General features: G+C 38.5%; 1 protein-coding gene across 3 annotated transcripts in view; it reads left to right on the top strand.

Annotated features, from left to right (window-relative positions):
• Nucleotides 1-25,141, top strand: part of AHCYL2 (adenosylhomocysteinase like 2) — a 140,126-nt gene extending 114,985 nt beyond the window's left edge. For 2 of the 3 annotated variants that reach the window (XM_084897641.1, XM_084897640.1), the window contains exons 7-17: nt 3,339-3,445; nt 4,598-4,714; nt 8,663-8,726; nt 9,209-9,297; nt 11,845-11,915; nt 13,757-13,851; nt 18,492-18,590; nt 19,978-20,046; nt 20,159-20,237; nt 21,602-21,722; nt 22,112-25,141. In XM_084897641.1, coding sequence (XP_084753767.1) covers nt 3,339-3,445; nt 4,598-4,714; nt 8,663-8,726; nt 9,209-9,297; nt 11,845-11,915; nt 13,757-13,851; nt 18,492-18,590; nt 19,978-20,046; nt 20,159-20,237; nt 21,602-21,722; nt 22,112-22,118 — 918 coding nt within the window. In that variant the 3' untranslated portion in view covers nt 22,119-25,141. The remainder of the gene's footprint in view (nt 1-3,338; nt 3,446-4,597; nt 4,715-8,662; nt 8,727-9,208; nt 9,298-11,844; nt 11,916-13,756; nt 13,852-18,491; nt 18,591-19,977; nt 20,047-20,158; nt 20,238-21,601; nt 21,723-22,111) is intronic. The other variant, XR_014796214.1, reaches the window with a different exon arrangement.
• The last annotated feature ends 114 nt before the right edge of the window (nt 25,142-25,255 follow it).

Genomic DNA, 25,255 nt, shown 5'->3' with positions numbered 1-25,255 from the left:
GTTCGATTCCAGGTCAGGGCACATATGGGAGGCAACTAATTGATATTTCTCTCTGATTCTCTCTCTCTCCCTCTCCCTTCTTCTCTCTCTAAACTCAATAAAAACAAAACAAAAAACATATCCTTGGGTGAGGATTTAAAAAAAACAAAGGTTTTTGGCTCAATAGATAGAGTGTCGGCCTGCAGACTGAAGGGTCCAGGGTTTGATTCCAGTCAAGGGCACATGCTCAGGTTACTGGCTTGATCCCATTAGGGGGAATGCAGGGGACAGCTTATCAGTGATTCTCTCTCAACATTTCTCTTTATATCTTCTCCCTTCCTCTCTCTGAAATTAATAAAAATATTTTTTAAAAAAACAACAAATACTGCTCAGCATTCATACAAAGCTACCATCCCCTAACAACAATAATCTAAACATACACACTCTCACACACACCCCTCCTGTGGTACCTAGCTTTCTCTCTAGAATTATATGCTAGATTTATAGTAAACATGAAGGATTTCCAAGTTCAGATTTTTTGCTTTATTCATTCTACACTGAGAAAGATAACTAGATACGTAAAGTTTAGGTTTTTTATTTTTGCTTTTTAAAATTTTTGTTTCGTTTTTTATTTTTATTTATTTTTTAAATATATTTTATTGATTTTGTACAGAGAAGAAGGGAGAGAGATAGAGAGCTAGAAACATCGATGAGAGAGAGTCATCAATCAGCTGCCTCTTGCACACCCCCTACTGGGGATATGCCCGCAACCAAGGTACATGCCCTTGACTGGAATCGAACCCGGGACTCTTCAGTTCCCAAGTCGATGCTCTATCCATTGAGCCAAACCGGTCTCGGCTGTTTCATTTTTTTAAAGATCAAATTCTTTAAGATTGATAGCATATTAGATTTGCAAAGAAAGAAAAAAAAAACTGCACAAAGTATGAAGCACTCCTACTTTACATACATTTTTTCATTTGAGGGAGAAGAGAAATTCAACTGAAAAAAGAATCCTTGAAGCTGTAGCACAGCTCTTGCTTGCTGCTGAATGCTGCAGAGCAGGCCTCACTGTTTCACAGCAGAAAAAAGCAGCCTATCTTTTTGGATTCTGTGATTCAGGTCATGGGGCACCAAGAGTTGGTTTGAGGAAGCTGCGTTAAAGCCTTCATATCCTGAAAGGGGGGGAGGAGTCGGCTCTTTCCAACAGTTATAGGAGGGAGTATGACTGACAGGCAATAAAGAAGATATGCCAGGGGATTTCTACTGGAAATATAATAGTAATTTAAAGTCATGAACACGAGGAGGACATGAGACTGTTCCCAGAAAGCTTGTATAGACTATAGCGCCAGCATGAACTGCTGAAAAGGATAATGAAGAGATTAATACAAGGATAAAGACAGTTGTCACCCCCAGAAAACAGGACCTATATCTCTTTGAATTCTGTCAAGATCTATTACTTTTCCTTGCTTTCCAACCTCAGGAAGATTCCCTGGTGACAAGAATTTTCTGTAATAGAGTTACATGGTGGGAATGATGGGCTACATTCATTAAGTACATGTTAGAAATAGCATCTACCTACCTATGTTAGATATCTGTGTTAAAAGGGAAAAGTGGATGAGAATAGTGGGACTTAAGACAAAGAGCTTACAATTGCTCCTTTTTTTTCTTTCTTTCTTCAGAAAGGAAGGGAGAGGGAGAGAGAAATAGAAACATCAGTGAGGAGACTCATTGATTGGCTGCCTCCTGCATGTCCCCACTGGGGATCAAGCCCACAACCTGAGCATATGCCCCTGACTGGAATGGAGCCCTGGACCCCTTAGTTCACAGGTCGACACTCTAGCCACTGAGCCGGACCAGTTAGGATGGTCAGTCTTTTTTTTTTTTTGTGTGTGTGTGTGTGTGTGTGTGTGTGTGTGTGTGTGTCTGATCTTTTGTGTGGTTAGGGAATCAGAAGCTGTACAGAAAAACTCCATGAGGGATTTCAAACATGCAGAAAGGGCAAGAGAAACTTAGAGGAGCCTTTCTGTTTCTCACATCTGTTCTGAGGTTCCTTCTGGGAGAAAATGGAGCAAGTGCAGCATTTTAGTGGAAGCTCTATCTTGGATCCCTGCTCTCAAGTAAGGTTTAGTTGAGTCAGATCAATAGCAAGAGCAGAAGCAAAAAAGAGATCATGTGGTAGATGTGAGGTTGGGGATTTTGTGTGCCTGGAAGTCCAGGATGGCATTTTTGGCACTTGCAGTAGAGTTGATAATTGATGAACTGCAAAATGGGTGCATGCCAGTAGAGGGCATCTAGTTCTGTGGGACTTTGCAGGAGGATAGGTGTAACAACTTGAAAACGTCCTGCCAGGCATTTCTAACAGCTAAGCGAAGGGCTGAAATGCCACAGCCTGGTGCCTAATAGAATGCAAAGCTGATCTTTCTTTAGCTTATTTATAATTCATAGACTTTTCCTCTGTGATGAGAGCAGGGGGCACAGCATTGTGTTTCTCTTTAATCCCAACCTGAAATGGTTATGAGCTGTTCAGAGGCCTGCTTGCACACCTACGTGCTGCACAGTTCCCTAGTTATTTTTAATTTGGTTATAGAAAGTGTGAGATTGTGCTAGGCAAAACCTTACAGTACTGCCTAATATTTTGGGTAGGAGAGTGCCTGTACTCTGGAAGAAGTAAAGGAATAATGAATATAGTTTTATGAGCCATTGTTCTGGGAAGAAGACTAATTATCTGACTCTATTTAAACCAAGTTTTGACTGATTATATTTAAAGTACTAACTGTAATTAATAGAAATATTCTCATATCAAATTTAAGCTTTCTGAATATTTACAGTACATTTAAGAACTAGTGAGTCAGGCCCTGGCCAGGTAGCTCAGTTGGTTAGAACATCTTCCCAATACACCAAGGTTGTGGGTTCGATCTCCAGTCAGGGCACCTACAAGAAGCAACCAATGAACACATACACAAATAGAACAACAAACCTCTGTTTCTCTCTCCCCCTTCCTCTCTCTCTAAAATCAATAAATAAAACATTAAAAAATAAGAAGTAATGATTTTGATAACCACTTGAGTTATTAGTACATAAGAAAATCCTCATTATATTGCTGTGTATTTTCTTTTATTAGGTGAAAAGTCATTTGGCTATGAAAATTACAGTTGGTTTTTCATCCCTCATTGTCTTTTACGACAGTCTAATAACTGTTTGGTCACCATTCTGGCTTTAAGTTACCTTACATAACCATGTGGGAAATTTGAAATATCTGTGAATGGACTATTGGAAATTGGGATTCAAGACCCAGAGAAGCACTAGGAACACAGGGACTTCAGCAAAATGAATGACATTATTGATGCTTATTATTGCAGATCTTGGATGATGGAGGGGATCTAACTCACTGGATTTATAAGAAGTATCCCAACATGTTTAAGAAGATCAAGGGCATAGTAGAGGAGAGTGTAACTGGAGTTCATAGGTAAGATTTGGCATGGACATACCTGGTTTTATGCAGCCTAGACATACATTCTTGTAATCACATACCTGTGGAATACATTAGGTTAAAAACTGGAACCCACAATGAGGTAATGAGATCGGAGTCTACACACTTATTTTTTTTTAATTAATAACACAAATAACAAACCTAATTTAGTGAAGGCAGGGATGGGTAGGGAATAAATGTGGTCCTCATATTTTCTAGTCATTATAACACAATGACTGCTTATCTTATTTTGGATGAATTCATTTATGCAATAGATATTTATTGAACTTCTACAGTGAACCAGGAACAGCTCTAAGAACTGTGCTAGGGATCTAGCACTAGGCAGAAGAGACAAAAACCTGGGCCTTAATACATTCTTACGTAGAAAGCAAGGATTTGGGATCCTTTTTCTCAAAGGAGAAATAATTTCCTGAGTAAAATTGAAATCATTTCTAGCTATTATTCACCCAGAAAGAACTGAAAGTATGAAAATAAAAGCTTTAGGGAAGTAAATCCTGAATAACCATCATCACCGCTTCAAAATTTTGTGATCTTTTTGAGCATACAAAACTATAGGCTAGCTGTACTTTCATATTCTTTTGAAAGAGATGAATTTTGAATAAAACATCTGGTTCTGATTCTTAGTTGAATCAGTTTAAATAAAACTTTTATATATATATATAGATATGCATATTTATAAATATGTGTATTGAAATTATAAATTGAGACTGTTTGGAAGTTAAAATTATTGCATTAGAGTAGTGATATTAAAATAGTACTTAAAGTTAGTTGGTCCGAAGGTTGTGGGTTATTGTTAAGCTGATTAAAATAGTACTTAAAGTTAATTTTTCATAATTAAAAAGGTGAATAATATTAATAAGCAATTTTAAAATTTATATTTTAATTCTTATAATGTAGAGGTTGGTTAGAGATTTCCCCCACATGTCTTCTGACTAAAGATATTTATTTTAAGCTATATAGACTCTAGAAAGATACTCTTTATTTCTTTCTATATACTAATAGGATAAACTACTCATGTCTCATGCTGTCATGCCTACCTAGTCAACATATTTCTGGAACTGGATATGAACTGACAGGAGACTGCAGTATCTCATTGTTTCATGTTCTTCTTTGTTCCCCTCGTCCTAGGCTGTACCAGCTATCCAAAGCTGGGAAGCTGTGTGTTCCAGCCATGAATGTGAATGACTCAGTCACCAAACAAAAATTTGACAACCTCTACTGTTGCCGTGAATCTATTCTTGATGGGTAATTTTTTATTATCTTTGTGATGAGCTTGAGTTGTTGAAGTGAGGTCCTCAGTGTTTTAGGTTTGAAAATTATTCATGTAGCACTTCTGAATCACATCACATCACATCACACTCAGGTTTTATAACCCAGAGCTACCATTGCTATAACTATTAGAAGCAAATCTATTTTATATAAATGATCAGATTAGCCCCTGTCTATTGATGGCAGCTTTTAACTTGGTGAAGTCATTGTAAACAAGTAAGTATCTTTGATGGTTTGGGAAAGGTTCCTGATGTTTCTATTTAGGTCATATTGCCAGTTCTTAAGCTCCAACTATCATATAATTCTCTCACCATCTAGAAAATTGTAGTTAGCAAAGAGTCAATTCTCAGAGGCATTTCTAGTTTTTCAAATCTGTAATGATTTCAAGTCTGACAAAATCTACTTAGATATATACCAAATACTCTGTTGTTCCAAAACCCAGTTTCTGTTTCCACACTTGTGTCCTGACATAACTTCATTCTTGCTGGGAAGACTCAGTAATTCCCTGTCTGAAACCATTAAGTTGTTCCCATCATATATACCGTGTTTCCCCGAAGATAAGACATCCCCTGAAAATAAGACCTAGCGCAACTTTGGGAGAAAAAATTAATATAAGGCACTGTCTTATTTTCGGGGAAACAGGGTAGGTTATTGGGAAAGTAAAGAAAGGGCCTGTGGGTCACATTGCCAACAAATCTGGACCCCGGGCAGTCTGCAACATTACAGGCATTGGTGAAAGACTTTGGTTTGACTATTGCTTCTATCATTTATTAACTGAAAGGCTTTGGACTAGTTATTTAACCTCTCTGTTCCTACTTCCTCATCTGTTAAACTGTAACAGTAAGACCAGCTTCATGGAGTTATTTTGAGGATTAAATGAGATAACATATTGTATAAATCCTGATATTCAATGTTAATTCCTTGCTCTTCTTTCTAGAACTCTGTACAGAATTTACTGTACAGGGTTCTATAAATTTTACAATTTATAATTTACTGTACAGTAAGTTAGATTTTAAGGGAAGCTTTTTACTTTGAAATTTTTTTTTAAATATATTTTATTGATTTTTTTTACAGAGAGGAAGGGAGAGGGATAGAGAGTTAGAAACATCGATGAGAGAGAAACATTGACCAGCTGCCTCCTGCACACCTCCTACTGGGGATGTGCCCACAACCAAGGTACATGCCCTTGACCAGAATCGAACCTGGGACCTTTCAGTCTGCAGGCCGACGCTCTATCCACTGAGCCAAACTGGTTTCGGCTGAAACTCTTTTTTTGGTTTGGGGAGTGTTCAATGCAAATTTGAACTATTATTATTACTCCTTTGTGTCAATAGTATTATCAGACACATTGGACATTTAAATGAATTCTCAGTCTATCAGTCTGTTTTAAACTGTCCCTAATTATGTCTACATTTAAGTGTTATTGTAATGTAAGTAGACTTGGGCCTGATAAAATTAATAATAATCTGGCTAAATATACATTAAAATATCTATTTATCCACAGCTAAGTATCTTGTAGATTTTTTTAATTCTCAAATCTGTGAGCCTAAAATCTGTCTATACTGGGTTCAGTAAAAGATACAGAAAGGTACCTACACTAGTTCATAAAAATGAAAGAGTCCCTTCTAAGCAGTGTTTATCTGGTGGGTAAGAAAGATTCTTTAATAGCAGATGTGTATGAGAGTGAAGTAAGAAGCACGCAGTGGAACGGAAGTTAATGTTAAGGAAGAATTAGGAAACCAACTATCTGCCAGAAAACCTGCTGAGTAGTAAGAGCTCATTGGCACCTTCAGGTGATGAGAAACTTCCCAGTTGGGTCATGGGCAGTTGTCCCTGTCAGAGGAGTTGAGTGCAGGAGGAATTAAGGAAAAGGCCGTTATGCTCCAGAGAAGGCTGCAATGGAACAGAGGACATTCAGCCCAAAAGAGAGTTCATATGAGGAAAAGATTAGTGATTGAGCTTCTGTAGTTCTAAGAGCTGGTTGCACACTGCACCATAAGCTAGTATGTGAGAATGGCCCCACTGACTTCTAGAGGACATTTCGGAAACTGGTCTGCAATGCCAAAAAGCAGTGCAAATTTTTTTCCCTGATGCTAAAATTGTGTTTATATTAAACCAAAAATGTCTGAAATACTCATTTATCTTATAACATTTTCAGAGAAAAAGGAAAATAAAACACAGGAGGCAGGAAAGGGTATGGGGTGCCATCATGTCTTTTGACCAGGTCCCTGCAAGGAGCCCATAAGGACTCAGCCATCACTTTTTCATTTAATCTGTCATCCAACTGTCATTTCTTGTCTTCTGGAGACTGAGGTTCCACCTGATAGGAAGACTAAGAATATCTCAGATGTGGTTTCAGGTCATAAAATAGACTGTATTCCAGGAACCCTTCTAGAGGATCCTGGGGCTAGAAGAATTAGAAGTAGGAGGCTTGACGTGACTCATACACCACCAGAGAAGTCACTTCCAGCTCCTTCTAAACCACCACCACCCCCGCCCCGCCCCTCAAAAAGGTCCTTCTTTGACTGAGGTCTTTTCTACCCCTTATCCTCAAACCTTAAGGCAAATGTGGGTCCCTAAGATGACAGAGAAATTGCTACCTAACTGAAATCCATCTAGGTCTGTCAGCTTATCATTTGCAGAGTAGCAGGACTGGTGAAGTTTCCTTCCCACCACACAGTCATTTGTATTCAGGAAAGACTACACATAGTAGTTGGGAAGAGAGGCAGAAAGGCCTGAGGGTAGTCAAAGCAAAGGAGGCTCAGAAATATGATCTATTGATTTTCCTTGCTAGCCCTTCCGGGACCATTCTCTGAAGCTCTGACTTTTGAATATGGTAGTCCAGCCAGACTAGACTTACTCTTTTCACTCAAGAATTGCCTCTTCACTTAATATTATTGTTTTATTTGGGTTTAGGGAGTTATACTGGTTCCTCTTGAGTGGAGCTGTCAAATCATCAGAAAAACAGGATTCCTACTTTGCCTTTGGGGCATTTATAGACTCTTCAACAGCAGAGGTTAACAGATCAGTGAGTAGAAAGACCCACAAATATTTGTAGTAGCTGTCTATCTCAGAATAGGCTGCTTTAGTTGAAAACCTTCTTCTGCATAGCCAAGGATTCCTAGAAAAGGGAGACTGATTGAACCTAAAAAGAAACCAGAAACTGCTCCTACAAGTTCTTCCAAGAGACTCTGAAAACAGGAAGGATCTTTATTCTAGTTCATAGAGAATCAGAGATGAAGTAGAACATGTCTGAGAAGGAATCCGCCCCAGAAAACTCACTATCTCATGTAGTCGGTGTTGGCGTGTTTCAAAGCTCCTCTCCATCTTGTCCTCCCTATTGAATTAAAGTGGGACCTGTTGGCCATTATGATACTGCTAAATGTAGTGCTGATCTATCAGTGTCTAATTCAATAAGCTACCGGTAGTATGTTTTCAGTAAGCCAGATATTCCCAATGTTGTGTAATAAATTCAGGATGCCCCAAAAGAATGTATACACATTTTAACAGCTGATAACTCAATTGATGTTTCTTTCTTTTCAGACTTAACCCATTGGAATTAATAATTATCCAAAGTATGTGTACATTTTTGGGGACACCCTGTGTATATTGCTTTTACAAGTTACTTTGTAGTCTGTAGCTGCTTCCCTTCTGCACTACTTCCAAGACAAGGGAATAAAAAGAAAGAAAGAAAAAACAAAAACTCGCATACAGATGCAATTGATTGGATAGCATGGAGTGAGAAAATACATATCTATTAAACCTTTCCTTTCTAGTTACTAAATATCTTATCTAGGATGAAACCAGGCTTTCTTTCAAAATAGGGGAAAAAACACACACCATGAAACATGAAAACAAGGAACCCAATCTAATCTCAAGGGAGAAATGAAAAGACTTTTCTGATGTGATTTTCCCCCCCACTAGACTTAAAAGGACAACAGACATGATGTTTGGTGGAAAGCAGGTGGTGGTCTGTGGCTATGGAGAGGTAAGGCTTACCCTTTCAGCTATGTACTGGGTGTTTAAATGTATTTTGCTAAAATAAACTAGAATTTCTCATTTGTATGGACATTTATCACTTTATCATTTATCTCTTTAGTGGGGGAGTGGGATAACTTTAGAGACTCTCTGGTTCAATTACAATGTTTCTTTTTCCCTCTTCATTGTTGCCATTTTTTAAGTTGATTTTCTGACTGTTCCAGTGTACTGTTTGTGATGTTCTTTTAGCTTGAGTTTTTATTACGAATCGTGACTGTGGGTGTTTCATATGCACGTGCATGTGCTAAGCAGGCACTAGGAGTTTGTTTATGAACTGCATTCATTTGTTTGTTTTTCTTATTTTTCCCCAAGCATGAATATATTGAGTGAAATTCCTTTGGGGGCGGAAAGTAGGGTACACTTTACCAGAAACTTGGAGAAACTGTTTTCTCGTTGACTCTCCTTAATATGTGTTCTTTCTCCCATTTTCAGGTGGGGAAGGGGTGCTGTGCTGCCTTGAAAGCCATGGGCTCCATTGTGTATGTGACAGAGATTGACCCCATCTGTGCTCTTCAAGCCTGGTAAGCGTACACCGCCATCTAGCATGTGATCTTGTAGCTGCCTCAAAGAATGGCCTGGTTGATACACATTTTAACTTAGAGGGGCCCAGATCCTGAAAGAGACTGCCATTAACTGTTAGCACCTATTTTTCAGAGATCAAGGAGCTCTGCTAAGAGAGAACAAAGACGATCAGAGAAGCTAAAATTTAAAATTCCTATGGCAGTACCCCCTGCCTTGACCTAGAGAACAAGTAGTTCCTTATTTTCTCCATATAATCCTCCTCCCTTTGGAAAAAAAAAAGATCAAAAAAGATTCAGGCTGGTACCAGGTCCCTTCTCATATGATGCACTGAAAAGAGCACTTTCTACAATAGTCCTCCCAAAAATGTATAACCTAAATCTAATTAGAAGGACACAGCAGGCAGATCCAAAGTCAGGATAAAATCTGCTGAGTGAAAGGTGTATTAGAGATGTTTGTAGTATTCTTACAATTCTTAAATTTGAAATTATTCCAAAATTAAAAGTTTAAAAAAGAGTAGTTTCTTTACCATATGTAAAATGTGGGTACTTTTACCTACCTCAAAGGGTTGTGAACATTCAGTAACATAATTATATATTTATTATATAATTTATAGTCATATAATAGTCATGTAATTATAAAAAGTACAGAGCTGCTGCTACATAATAAAGGCTCACTGAATGGTAGTTATTATTAAAATTATCTCTTGCCACCCTCAACAGGATGGAGAAATCACTGTCCCTGAAAACTACTGCAAAGCCCCAGTGTCTATAGCCTGGGTTACCCACCCAGTCTTTACCATTAATCCTCCAGAGGAAAGTGCCCAGGATAGATTGAGGCATGACATAAAGATTTTATCACAACCATTCCTACCTGTCCTGTTCCTCACACATCCTGGCCATAAACCCACAGATTTCCCCAACAGAGTTGTTGGTTTTGGAAATTATCACCATTCTAGTCTTTTCAGGGTTCATTAGAGAAAACTGAACCTGCTTTAATACTCACTGATATACTGATTCAAATTATAGACACAAAATGATCATTTACAATATATCTGGTACTATGCTCTATGCTAAGGATGAATAAGTGAATGAGAGAAGACAGGTACACAGACAAATAACCACTGTTCAATATAGTAAGTGCTATGATGAAGGTAAACAGCACATGCTCCTTTAGGAGCACAAAAGAGAAATATCTAACAAAAGAGCAAGGAAGTAGGGTTCAAAGAGGTGTCAGTACAGTTGAGTCTTGAAACTTGTGTAAATGATTTCTTAGTTTGGAAGTAAATTCCATAGTTTCCAAGGAAGAAGAGAGTATAATATATTTAAGAAGCTTGATGTAGCTGGTCTATAGGGTAAATTTGGGAGGAGTATATCTGAGAGAGGAATCCTATGTTAGGATAATCATATATCAGTATAATTATTTGGGTCTTTTCCTGAGAGCAGGCAATCTCACTGGAGTATTCTAAACAATGAAGTTACATGATCCAAGTTGCATTCTAAACAATGAAGTTACGTGATCCAAGTTACATGATCCACTCTGCAAAATGAATTAGAGAGGCATAAACCTAGAGGTGATGAGATTGGACCAGGAGCTACTGTAGTAATACAGGCAAAAAATAAACCTGAACATAAGGCCAGCATGTATGGCAAGGAAGGGACAGATTCAAGAGGTTTTAAGGAAGTTAGGTAAAAGATTTGGTGACAACCTTAATTAGGAAGAGGCAGTAGGCTCAGACATTTTGTTTATTTGACTTATATAGTTGGGTGAACAAATAATGCTAATAATCAATATAGACAATATAGAAGAAGAAGTAGAGTTAGAGACGTGAAGAGATAATGAGTTTCTTTTTAAATACAGTAAGTTTGAGATCCTTATGGGGCATCTAGGAAGAGCTATCTAGTGGATAATTTGATCCAGGCTCTGAAGTTTTGGAGATATCTAAGCTAAAGATATAGATGTGTAAATCAGCCACCTATGAGGGGTCATTTATAGCCAGGAAAAGTTATGAAGAAGTGCTGAGAGAAAAGAGTACCTTACCGAGTACCAACATTTAAAGACTGATGAGATTGGAGGAGCAATCAGGAAAGTAGGAAAACTAGGATAAAACAGTATGTACTCCAAGCAGTATATAGATTTAAGAAGACAAATAATGTTTAATGTACTAGAGGAAATCAAGTAATATATGACTAAATAAATTTACTTTGGCATTCAGGAGATGATTGATCTTGGAGAGAAGCAGTTTCAGTGGAGAGTAGGTTCAGTGTTAAAATGGCACTTTATAGGAACTTAATTGAGGAATCCCATGCTTAACATTGTCTCCCTATTATCAGGAAGAATTAGGTTCCAGTGATGTGAAAAAATGTTTTATTTCTGTCTTGAATGAACTAAAGAAATGGTTTGAGTTTTTCACTGCTCAGAGTAGTCCAGCTATATCAAGAAATGACAGTGTATGTATCAAAGCAACTTGGTAATGTTGCTTTTGAGGTTCTATAGCAAAAACCTCCCATCTGCCTTTTAGCTTCATTGATCATGCTTTATTTCTACAGTATGGATGGATTTCGACTGGTGAAATTGAATGAGGTCATCCGACAAGTGGATATTGTTATTACCTGTACAGGTACGATTATAACATAAAATGGGTGGCACTTGAGAATGCCTTTATGGAACAAATGAAAAATGACTGAAAATGTTCTGAACAAAACCAAACTTAAAAGCCAGAGATAGCAGTTTACAAAACCAGTCAATCTTTCACGTTCTTCCTATCTCTTTAGCGTGACCAAAAGTATGCCTTTAAGTCATTCATAGAGGAAGGTTTCTTCCCATCGCTTTGTTCTGTATCTCCATGATCTTCAACCACCTACGAGATTGCTAGAGATGAGTTTTGTTTGGGAAGCCAGATCTTACATTTGTACATTTGATTTTTTCTATTTTACCTCCAAAAGTGATGTATGTTTCTCTATAGTCCCTATAATTAAAGCAAGGCTGAGCAAAACTCATAGAGAAATAGGGAAATGTAGTTGTGCTGATTTCCAAAGAGGTAGATTTTGAAATTTAGAGAGGAGTATGAAGATATGGCTGGGTTTCTTAGACTGAGATTTTATCTTTATCTTAGAACCATAAACTGTTGTAACATTGGTTTTCTTTTATAATTGTATCTTAGAGGGGGGAAATCAGAATATTTAAAAACGAAAAAAAAAAAATATATATATATATATAGGATCAAGAAGAGCTGGGGGCAGAGAAGAAGGACCACAAGAAACTGTTCTTGCTTCACATCAATCCATTAATGTATTTTTAAATAAATTTATTGAGATTTAATTCACATATCTTAGATTTCACCCATTTAAGTGTATAGTTCAATGTTTGTTTGTTTTTTAGCAAATTTATAGGCTCATACAACCATTACCACAATCTAATTTTTTCAATGATATATAATTCTCATATGAAAAAATTCACCCTATATACTGTTCAGTGACTTTTTTTTTAATGTTTTTATTGATTTTAGTAAGGAAGGGAGAGGAAGAAAGAGAGAGAAACATAGATGAGAGAGAAACATCGATTGGCTGCCTCCTGCACACCCCCTACTGGGGATTGAGCCTGCAACCCAGGCATGTGTCATTCCCGGCAATCCAACTGGCAACCTCTCAGTGTGTGAGACTACGCTCAACCAACTGAGCCATGTGGGTCAGTATGTTTTCATTACCCCCAAAAGAAACCCTTACTATTAGCAGACATTCCTCATTCTGCCCTCAACCTTTGGCAGCCAGTATTCTCTCTCTCTTCATAGATTTGCCTATTCTAGACATTTCATATAAATGGAATCATACAGTAGGTAGTCTTTTGTGACTGGTTTTTATTTATTTATTTATTTGCTCACCATAATGTCAGTCAGTGTTCATCCATGTTGTGGCATGTATCAATATTTCATTTATTTTTATTGCTAAATTAATATTCCATTTTAAGGATATACCACATTTTACTTATTCATTTATCGTTTAATGTGCTTAGTGGCACATCTTCTTTTGAAAAATGTCTATTCAGATCATTTGCTCATTTTTTAATTCAATTATTAGTATTTGGCATTTTATTATTGAGCTAAGAATGCTTTATAAATTTTGGGTACAAGTTCCTTATCTGTTCTATGATTTGCAAATATTTGTCCTGTTTTGTGCGTTGTCTTTTCACTTTTTTGGTGTTATCATCTGTAGCACAAAAGTTTTAATTTCAACGTAGTTCAGTTTAGTTTTTCTTTTGCTTGCTTGTGCTTTAAGATGTTATATTTAAGAAAGCATGGCTTACTCCAAGGTCAGAAAGATTTATGCCATTTCTGTTGAGAGTTTTATAGTTTTAGCTCTTACATTTAGGTCTCTGATCCATTTCAAGTTAAAATTTAAATATGGTGTGAGGTAGGAGTCCAGCTTCATTCCTTTTTATGTGGCTATCTCTTCTGTTTTTTAGGTAACAAGAATGTGGTAACCAGAGAGCACTTAGACCGGATGAAGAATAGCTGCATTGTTTGTAACATGGGACATTCCAACACAGAGATTGATGTGGTAAGATCAAGCAACTCATCATTGGGGGCTTTTTCTTTCCTCCTTGCCAAGGAACAAACTGGAAGAAGAAAGAGCAGGGTCACCAGCCACCCCAAACATGATTGTCCTGGCAGCGCTGCCCACAGTCTGTTCACTTACTAGCTCTGTGATCTGTGCTTGTAGATAATATGAAGCTTCTTTGTCTCAACTTAACCATTTAAAATGATTGTTTTCTTCCACCCAAGCTTGATATCTGTTTACACTGTAAACCATTTTATCTTACGTTTAAGATTGAGAGCTAAGTAAATTCAGTACTACAAAAAGGATATAGTAAATGTGAGTCAGTTTTTATAAAAGATTGAGAGCTAAGTAAATTCAGTACTACAAAAAGGATATAGTAAATGTGAGCCAGTTTTATAAAATGGTATTCAGTATTCTGGGAATGTTTAATTTTACCATAAAGGTAAGATAGGTTGATTAAGGAAATAAGTCGAGGAAGAGGAATCTATGGGCTGGAATGAGAACATTGCTTAAGTTTGACTGTGTCTGTCAAATACTATGGTTTCTTTTTCTCTCTCCCTTTTTCACTGGGCTAAGTCTGCCCTTAACTGTTTTCTAACTATAGTAATTGGATCTCTAGGTGCCACAATCAACTCAGTAGCACATGTTCCTCAAATTTGATTCTCTAATTTTATTATATTCACCCTAAAATTTTCAAATTCAAAATAACACTTGGTCCAAGTAAGTTGCCCAAGTAAGTTAATAGAAGTGTTATTTATTTCTTTTCAGACTTACCAAAGTATTTCTCAGTGTGACTTTCACTCTGTTTTTAATATTTTCTGGCATTTTTCTGGCACAACTATATTTCTCTTTGGGTAAATGGCTCAGGCAAAGCATGCTTTTATCTCCACTGAGGGCTGCTCTGATTGAGCTTCAGCACTGCCAGGTAAGGACCAGTTGATATACTGAGAACCTGTTGGATAATATCTATTTTAAATGGTTTCTCTTTTTAACTCTGTGCTCTATTTTTTTTATTTATAAAAATAGCTGGACAAACAACCCACCAAAGCCTATTCTACCCTTGATGTTTTTGAGTGGCATGGCTCCATTACTCTGTTTTATAACGATATTTTGCTTATGAATCATTTAGTTAGTTCTTTTTGTTGTGGTTGTGGTTGGGTTAAGTTTCACTTATGTGCCATATTGCCCTTTTATTAAATGGTCTAAGATATTAATATTTCTAAAACTGCCTAGCACATGATTATACTTTTCTGGATTAATCTGCTTAGAGAGCCCCTCAAATGGGAAAAACTTAAGGGAAGTAGTAGTAGTCGTGTTCTGAGCCTTAATGAGACATTTTCTAATTAAGAGAAGGAGAAAGGACTTTTCCCTTCTGAACACTCAATAAGCCAGGGCATAGAGTGCTAACTTACAATTTTAATTAGAGGAGTCAGGTATAAGCCTCTATGAGAAGGTGATGTTTGAGCAGACTTGAAGGAATTAGTCATGGGTTTTTAGGTGAAGAGTAGTTCAAGATGAAAGAAGAGTCAGATAAGTACCGTGAGGCAGGAGGGTGCTTGTCTGTGTGAGGATCAACAATGAGGCCAGAATGGTTGGAGTAGAATGAGTAAGGGGCAGGATGAGGTCAGAGAGGTAATGAGCCAGACCTTATAGGGTCTCATATGCCATTATAACAGCTGATTCTATTCTGAGAGAAATAGGGAGTGCTGGTAATGTTTATAACAGTCTGACTTCTGTTCTCAAGGAATGGCTTTTATTTTTAAAAGATCACCCTGGCTCCTGTGTTCAGAGTAGGCCTAGTTTTACAGGTATTTGCTAGGTAGCCTCAGTATCTTCCAGGTACATCAGTCAAAGGACAACTCTCAGTTCTTTTTGTGCTTTTCTAAACCAAATAGTCTAGAAAGGGAGATGTGCAGAAGGGCTTTAGAAAAATTAAGTTACTCTACCTTGATGGAAGTGTCATAGGGAATGTAAAATGAAATAGCAAAATCAACTAATAATTGAAACCAGAATGTTCATTCACTATTTAGCAAATTTGTATTGAATGCTTCCTCTGCTCTGTGCCAAGGTTTGTCTGAAGAATAGCAGAGAACAACATGCCTGCTCTCCTGGGTTTTATATTCCAATGTGGGAGGCAGACAATAAATAAATAGACAGTCGCCCTAACCGGTTTGGCTCAGTGTGTAGAGCGTAGGTCTGCCTGCGGACTTAAGAGTCCCGCGTTCAATTCTGGTCAGGGTGCATGCCTGGGTTGCAAGCTCAGTCCCCAATAGGGGGCAGGAAGCAGCCAATCAATGATTCTCTCTCATCATTGATGTTTCTGTCTCTCTCTTCCTCTCCCTTCCTCTCTGAAATCAATAAAAATACACTTTTAAAAAAATAGACAGTTATTGTCAGTTAGTGCCAAGAGTTGAGAAAAGAAAAAGAAAAAAAAGCAAGAAGAGCAAGCCTTCTAAGAATTCTATTCAGAGAATGGTGAATAAAAGACCCTAAGGTAGGTTATTGAAGTTGCCTGGATAGCTCTTCAAACCCCATTTTAAAACTGATCCTTGAGTATTTTGCTTGCAGCATAGCCATTTTAAAGTTCCATAATCTCAATCAATAAGTACCAGTGTCACCAAGGAGCATCTCTTGGCTCTATGTTGTTATTGCCTTCCATGGTGATATTTCTAACTTAATTTATATCCTTAACATCTCAAAATTATGTTTGCTTAAATTTCTTTTTAACTCTATTTATAGTACTCATAAAATTTCTTATAAAATTCTAATTTTGAAGTAACATTTGCTAAAAAAAAAAAACTTTTAAAAAGTAATATTTGCTTAGTTTAACATTTCAAACAATATAAATACATTTAAAGTAAGAAATAAAAATTTACATAATTGAGATTATAGTATATTGTTCTTCAACTTGATTTTTTCACTTCATAATGAATGGTTTTCATGTTAACACATATAGATATACTTCTTTTTTAAAACATATAATATTTCATTGTATATAATTATCTTGGTTTACTTAGCCATTTCCTTGTTGATTTAGATTTTGTTATTAGAAACAACACTGGATGAACATTCTTGGGCACTTTTATTGAGCAAGTGTTTGTAGAGGATACAGCCTTCAAAGGGAAATTGATTGGTCAAAGATTATCCTATATAATAAAAGGCTAATATGCAAATTGGCCAAATGGGGGAATGACTGGTCCTATTATGTGCAGTGACCACCAGGGTGCAGACATTCAGTGCAGGAGCTGCCCCCTGGTGATCACTGTGCTCCCACACAGGGAGTGCCTCTCAGCCAGAAGCCAGGCTCATGGAGCCTCTCCAGCCTCCGTGGCAGGGCTAAGGACCCCCAAGGGGTCCCAGACTGCAAGAGGGCACAGGCCGCAAACACCCCCCCCCCCCAGTGCATGAATATCGTGCACTGGGCCTCTAGTGTACATATAAAATTTTGTTAGCCACTGCCAAATTCCCCTCTAGAAAGGTTGAACTTGACATTTCAGTAAATTTATTTCTTTCCCATTTACCTTATAAATGGACCCAGATGACTAATAATATCCTGAATATACTGACATATCATTATGTATCTATCTTTCCCAGTAGGCTAAAAATGTAAAGAAGATACATTCCCTATCCAGAAATAGCTCACATTCTAGTAGAGGAGTCCATAGCCTCACCTATAATAGTGTCCTTTACTTCGGAGTCTAGAATATAGTATGTATTCAATAAATTATTATTGTGTAACTGAAGTGTTTCTCTTTGTCTGAAAACTACTATTTGGCAGAAATACTCAATTTTACCACATGATCCAATAGGTGCTCTTAGAATATGGACTTTCTGTTTTAGGCATTGCCTTTTGGAAGAAGGAAGTTGTCTTCAGTTTAACCTTATTACTGTTATTTGATTGCTGCTGTTAATAAACTTAACATTTCTTCTCTTGTTCTCGGAATATACAATATACAGAAATGGAAGGAGGGTGAGCCCATCGGGAGCTTTATTCTACAATTAAGCATTTCTCTAAAGGCTACTTCACATGTGCACTGAGGTCACAGAGCTTCTGTAACTTTAGGGTGAACCACCATCATTCAGAAGGTGGAACCTGGGACACTGGGACATGAGGGCAGAACTTGGGCCCTAGCATGCTATGTTTAGGATGTTCAGCCTTCTCTAACTAATCTCACTCAGCTCTGAACCTCCTTTTTTGTGTGTCTCTTTGGCACTTATGTATTCAGTTTGCACTGTATTAATTTGCACTTGTTTGCATGTTGCTTTGTAAGTATTTTAAAGGCTTTTCCCCCATCACATATGTATTGTTTTGTGTCCCTAGCCATCATAAGAGCTTTTTGAAGGCAGAAACCACGTCTTTGGTTTCTTTTGTATTTCCCATAGCACCTTTTACTGTGCTCAGCAGAGAGTGGGCGTACTGTATATGTTGTGGAATGACATCCTGAGTGATCCCTCCCTGGCTGGGCCTAAGATTAAATTTCCTGAAATGGAACAGTCCTAACCAACCCAGGACAGGTATTCTCTATCTAGCATGTTGGTTGTTCCTTTCAACTTGCTATTTGAAATGGCTCCCTTCAACACTTTCGTCCACCAAGTGGGTCCTGGCCTAGCTGATGATGTGCTTGCTGTATGTATTTCAGGCGAGTCTGCGGACACCAGAACTGACCTGGGAGCGAGTGAGGTCCCAAGTTGACCATGTAATATGGCCTGATGGCAAGAGGATAGTATTGCTGGCAGAGGTAAGACCTGAGGCTGGTAAGAGAGATTCAGCTCTGACAGGAGAGACTGCAATGCTCAGATCTCCTCCTCCTCATGTTCTCTCATACTTTTCAACTTCTCTTTAGCACAGCTTAACTACTTTACCAATGGATTTTACATCTAACTGTGAAAGGTCTTTTCATTTAGCAATTAAGAAACTATTTTGGTTCCCCACTTTTCACCAATTATCCTGTCTCTTTATGTCACTCTACAGGCTGAGTCAGATAATGACTATTACTGAAAGAAATTAATGGATAGAACCCATGCCACTCTGAGTGATGCTTACAAAGAGGTAGTGTTGATTGTGGGATGATTTAATCAGAAAGCACAAAGTAGATATTTCTGACTATAACTAAGACTATCTTAGGCAAGCTCTGGGTAGGTCATGTCTTTATGATAGATTCCATTTTTGAGTGTCCATGCCCCTGAACTGAGCCAAACATGCAGTATGTACTCAGCTGTATTCTGGTTGTATGATTGATAGTTCCCTCTCCTGGCTTCTTCTAACTCAGACTTTGTCTTGACTTTCATTGGCCTTTTAAGTTTGAGTGTCCTTCCTGTTCTCTTTAACTTTCCTCACCTTATCTCACCTTCTCAGATACTTTACAGCATCTATAAAGGGACTGAATTATTTCTTTACAAGAAAGGACTTGTACAGGGACAGGTTGTTAAATATCCATTAATTGCTTTGATGTGAGCCCACTGTCTGGTGATTTATTTCTCGTTGCCCTGGAAGGTCCATCTAGTCATTCTTGTGACAAAAGCAAGTCACCAATTGTTTTTGGTGCCTGTGGTTGAGCAAAAAGGGTTTTCAAGCTTTCTAGGTAACGAAGTAGGAAAGGATGGCATTGAGGACAGTTTCTAGCTCTTCTAGTGTCAGAATCATCCACTCAAAATACAGGGTAGCCCTTAAATTTAGGGGAACCAAACTGAGAAAGAACACAGAAATCATCACAGCTTCCCAAATAAAAAAAATAAAAAATTTTTCCTCTCAGTCTGGAGAGTTTCCCCTGGATTAGACTACATCATTGGTAAGGACAGTCTTTCAAAAGAATGTCAATACCTTGGAAGGAGAATATTCCGCTGTAGAAAGTAGGAAATTGAAAGGCTGGCCTAATACTCAGTATCTGTGACCATCTTTTTTACCTAATCCAGAGATCTTTTATCTGCTTCCTTCATCAAATTCTCCAGAACTTTTTATGGTTTCATTTAAATGTCAATCAATTAATTTCTGTTTATTGAACACCTGCTTTTTGCCCAGCAATGTTATTGGGAAGTATTTGGAAACTGCAGGCATGCTCTTCCCTCACCCCTCAAAGGCTGCAGACTTGGTTCTAACCAGTTTGTGTCATAATCCTTGCTCTCCAGGGCCGTCTGCTGAACCTGAGCTGCTCTACAGTGCCTACATTTGTGCTCTCAATTACCGCTACTACTCAGGTAAGGCCTCCAGAATGGCCTGGAGAGGATCCTGACACCATCAGGGTTTTACTTGGTATGGGGTTGATGGCTGTGAATGGCACATCAGCTTTCCATCTCTCTGTTTTTCTAGGCTCTTGCCTTGATAGAGCTTTACAATGCTCCTGAGGGTCGCTATAAGCAGGATGTCTACCTGTTGCCCAAGAAAATGGGTAAGTATGTGCTCTTCTATCCCATCCTTACCAAAGTAGTTCAGAATCAGAGGTTAACTGAAGTTTGGGAGCATTATGTTTCTTAAGGACAGGAAAAAGCGAGAGAGCGAGAGCGAGAGCGAGAGAGACAGAGAGCGAGAGAGACAGAGAGAGAGAGAGAGAGAGAGAGAGAGAGAGAGAGAGAGAGGGAGAGAGAGAGAGAGAGAGATGTTTATCATGTAAAGTAGGAGCTAGAATTCCTAGGTTCCATCCTCAGCTGATTGATCCCATGTTCCACATGGGTTGCTCCAGTAAAGACATGACACTTTGCTGTGATTTTGTTTACCTGCCTGCATTTTAAGAGCTTTCTCTCATCAAGTATCTTGTAAGTAAGAATCTCAAAGAAGAACAAGATTTCCCCGAGAGAGAGGAATCATCTCCTACCTTGCAACATCTGACTTATTCCAGTTCTAGGCAGCCCCTACCAAACTCTCAGACCAGGAGCACCTTCATACTACGCCTTCTAACTCTTAGCCCATTGTTTCAGGCCAAAAGAAAGCTTCAGAATAGCTTCTATGACAAGTTTAGTTATGTGGGTGTTTTGTATAAGAGAAACATTAAACTGTCTTAAATTTTTAAAGAACCTGCCTCAAGCACCTGAACTGAAACAGTGTGTTTATAAGCTCCTGACACAAAGATCGGGGAATAAACCAGCTCTGGTTTCATTTTGCTTTAGCTCTAAATGCAAAGCAGCTGTTAGAAGTTGACATGTTTTCCTTGAGTAGACACTTTGGAAGATTATAAAAGAAATAGAGCAGTCCATATTCTGAATATCAGGTGAAGTTAGGGAGACCAAACTAAAAATACATAGGAAATGACATAAAATTTTGAATAAGTTATATGCATTCAGGAAAGGGAATGTAAACAAATCATAAGATAACTAAAAGCACTGAAAATAAGACAGACAGTGTAGTATTATTCTTAGTCATTCCTTTCAGATTTACCAGATATTAGTTTTCTGAGTGATTCGAGGTATAGAGTTTGAGGCAGAACTAAAGTTGGAGCTTCCCATTTCTTAGTCCTCCCACTAGCCCATCCTTGCTTTTAGACCCAAAGGCCAACTTCTTTCATTTCTCCCTGAGGAGAAGGAAAGGTCCAAGACCAAAGCAGCTTGAAGAAAGAAAGGTAATGGCTTTGAAAAGTTTATGGGTTCAAAGTTCAAACAAACATTCCTTAGAACTAAGGGCCAGTGAGAAAAGTTAAGCGTTTTTCATTCAGCTCCAAGAATTGGAAGGTGTCTTTCAACTTTTTAAGGCCTAACATGGAGAGAACAGTCAGACAAGAGGCATGAATGCTTAAGCCAGGGCTTCTGTGCTCTGTTCCAGATGAGTACGTGGCCAGCCTACACCTGCCCACCTTTGATGCCCACCTGACAGAGCTGACAGATGAGCAGGCCAAGTATCTGGGACTCAACAAGAATGGGCCCTTCAAGCCGAATTACTACAGGTGCCTTGGGTTCCCTAGAAAACGGGAGGCTGGGCGGTGAAGACCGAATTGGTCTTTGCATCATCACCATATTTACATGGACTCAGAAAAATAAACCCACCCTCCCTCACTGCCACCCCCAAAAGACTCTTTGAGGGTTTTTCAAGACATTAGTGTTCCCTTCCCTGAATTTGCCTTTATTCATTTCATCTTCTTGATATGATTTTTACCTCTTTATAAAGAAATACTGACTTTTTTTACTGATGTGAAAAAGTACCACAATTATGTACCCTCACCATACACTCCAGAAAAGTCCCTGCCTCCCTAGTACACCTCTAAGCAGGCACTTCATGCCCTAGCATCCCCACAAGCTGATAACATCACAGTCTCATCTTTCTTTTTCCCTCCAGGTATTAAGTTCCTGTAACTCAAGCCAGAAGAAGTTTTAAGGAATAGAACTCCAAGCCTTTTCTCCACTCCTCTACAGGAAGGAACCCAGCAAGCTGCTTCTCTAATCAGCTGCCCGCCGTGCTCACCTTATATGTTAGATTATTTATTTATTAAAATCTAGAATCCTGTGCCTGTCGCCTTGGCCCAGAGTGGTTACTGCCCCGAGGGCTGTGAGAGCCGTGGAGGACAGGCTGAGGAAGGAGAGGAATGGGTAACCATTCCCAGTGCAGCTTTTGCATTATTTCCCATTGACGGAAGCCTTAGCGGTGGTCATTTTTCTCTTGTTCAGGCTCAGGAGTTAGTCCCGGGATTCCGGACTCCTTGTTTCCTAGGATTTTTCTGGGATGCATTTTCAACAGCTGCTTTTCTCAGCTTTGGTTTGTCCCCAGATGAGGCTTTTTGGAAGCCACTGTATTAACATGGCCTGGGTTCCCAGCCATCATCATTGTCACTGCCTTCTTTATAAATTGGTTGGGAAGGATTGTTAGGGCTTTGGCAAGCTGCCCCAAGAACTCAGCTATCCTGTGCTTACTGGAAGTCTCCTGTACCTGGGACTCCTTTCATCTCAAGTACTTCTGTCCATTTTAACGCTTTCTGGTTCCAAGAGGAATGTGCTTCCGTTATTTCCTCAGCATCTCTGATATTTGTCAGACATTTGTTTAGCCATCTTTCTAACCCAACTGCCCTCTCTGCTCGGGAAGTGGGAGGCAGCCCTACTGAGGCCCATGGTTGTACTTCCTTGTCATTTAACTGGATGGTTTCCCAGGAAGCTCTCTCCAAATTGACACTGTCTCAGAAATGCGAAACATTGCTTCCTGAAACTTCCTCTTATTGCCTAAAACTGCTTCTGAAACTGAGCAGGGAAAGGCATACTTCCCAAGGGATTTGGAGTGTATGGCTTTGGAAATGGGACAGGTCTTTCAGGCCCACAGCTTTACACCCTAAAGAAGCAGAATGTATTTATTTGTCTCCTGGGAAGATCTTTGCAGCTTAACTAACTGTATAGAGATGACACTGTGAACTGTGTCCAGATGATAAAAGTCAGTTTGGTTAGGTTGAATTTTATCAGACATTCAGCTATTGATGAAATTGAAATCTGATGTTTATGTAATTTAGTCTTGTATTTCTTCTCTGTTGGGATATCTTACTATGTTCTGGCCTTTTCCATCTTATGGGCCTGTCATTTCTTGAGTAACTCCAACATTACAAACAATTAGTAATGTGAGCAGCCTGAAATTTTATGTCCCACCTAAGAGTTTGATTCCTTTTGGAGACAGACCTATTGGTCTTAGGGTTCCAATGGAACCAGATTGGATCTAAGAGTTAAAAGCCTAGATTTGTACTGGCCCTACAAATCTTGAATGAAGTGAGTCGCCTTCCCCCTCCCCCCCTTCCAACCCTGATTAGACTCTCAGGTTTGTTTAGTTTTCCTGTTTTGTTTTGTTTTCCTATCCTGGTCTGCTTCTAAGTTGAGACCAAGGTGACTCAAGAAAACACCAGACTATCCAGGGTCACTGTAACCTTCCCACTCTAATCTCCTCCCCAACCTCCACCTTCTCCAACTCACCCTGCTCCTCCTGTGTACCCTCTGGAAGCGCTCTTCCTTTTGGAGGCAGGGAGGAGGACCGTAGGTGAATGACTGTTCGCTTCATTAGATTCCATGTAGGCTCAGCCCATACAGTCTGATTACCCAAAGGTCATATGTCTTAGCAAGTACTGGGAAAAAGCCACATACATGGCTATATTCTTTCATGAAGAAGATCATAAAGTATGTCTTAGCAAGTACTGGGAAAAAGCCACATACATGGCTATATTCTTTCATGAAGAAGATCATAAGTGCTGAAAATTCCACGAGGCTATTTAATTTTTTTTCTTGCTTACCAGTTATTTTTGTATTAATTAATTGGATCCCTTTTGCAAAATATTCAGATCTTTGTACTTTTAGATCTAGAGAAAATTCCGTAGGCAGATATCTAAACTCTAGCCTATTATGTTTTTAGGCCAAAAGTCATAACCTGCTGTTTCTCAGCAAAGCCTGGCTCTCCACGGAGCTTTCTCTGAGCTGTTCCTGACAGAACATGCCCTTCCAAATGAAAAAGGAGCCACACTGGGCTTTTGGTCACGTTGCTAGTTTTGCTGTCCATAAGAGGTATTTGCCTCTGAATTCCAGATGACTTGTTCTCTTTCTCTCTGGGGATCCTGTGTTGTCAATCATTGAGAAGAAGGAGGGACAGGCCTCCTGAGAATTTGGGTTCTCTCTTAGTTGGAATTTGGTCATTATTTCCTCTACCCTTGGAATCAGAGCAAATGTGTCTTCTTCCCTCAAGCTCTCACCTAGACGCATCCTAGGTATCTGGAAGCATGGGAAAGAAAACTAATTATCTCTCTATGTGGCCCTGGCCTGTGGGAATACTTACCATTTTGTATGATGAATTTGTGCTACTTTTCAAAGTCTTTTTTGTCTCCTTAATGAAAAAATTGTTTTCTTTCTCTCTTCTTCTTTTTAAAGAAACATATTTGGTACACTCCCTCTGCCCTCCTACCTCCTCATCCTATCCTCCCATCTGAGCACGGCTCCCATGGCCATATACTCCTGCAAAGCTTTTTTGCTGCTTAGCTTTTCTCTGAACAGATCTAAAATTGCTGCTCCTATGGTTTTTTTCAAAATTAACTTTGTCACAGTTAAAAAAAAAAAATTCGAATGCATTGTTGCATTAAGCTTTTTTTAATTAAGGAAAATTATTGAAAGAAAATAGGCAACACCAGCAAATCATATATGGACAAGTTCTAAACTATATATACATACATATATATAAATATATATAAATAACCATCTAGTTCTCATTGTCATCTAACTGAAAGGAAATAAAACCTCTAAGGATCACCATTTCTGAAGAGGCTCTTAGAAATCTTTATGTCTAAGTGATTGTATTAGATCAGCAATAATGAACATGTAATCTGAAGAGATAAATAAAATATTCTTAAATGGATTCCTGTCTTGAGAGTATTCTTTGCTTCTATGAACTAATACAGAGATGAGAGAGGTTTCTGGGCAACAGGCTAAAGAGCTTGCTGTAGGGCAAGGATATGACAAACTGAAGCGG

The sequence above is a fragment of the Pipistrellus hanaki genome, assembly GCF_964339955.1.
Source record: "Pipistrellus hanaki genome assembly, chromosome: 10".
Taxonomy (NCBI): Eukaryota; Metazoa; Chordata; class Mammalia; order Chiroptera; family Vespertilionidae; genus Pipistrellus; species Pipistrellus hanaki.
The sequence above is the reverse complement of the archived record's forward strand: the minus strand, read 5'-3'. Positions and strand labels throughout refer to the sequence as shown.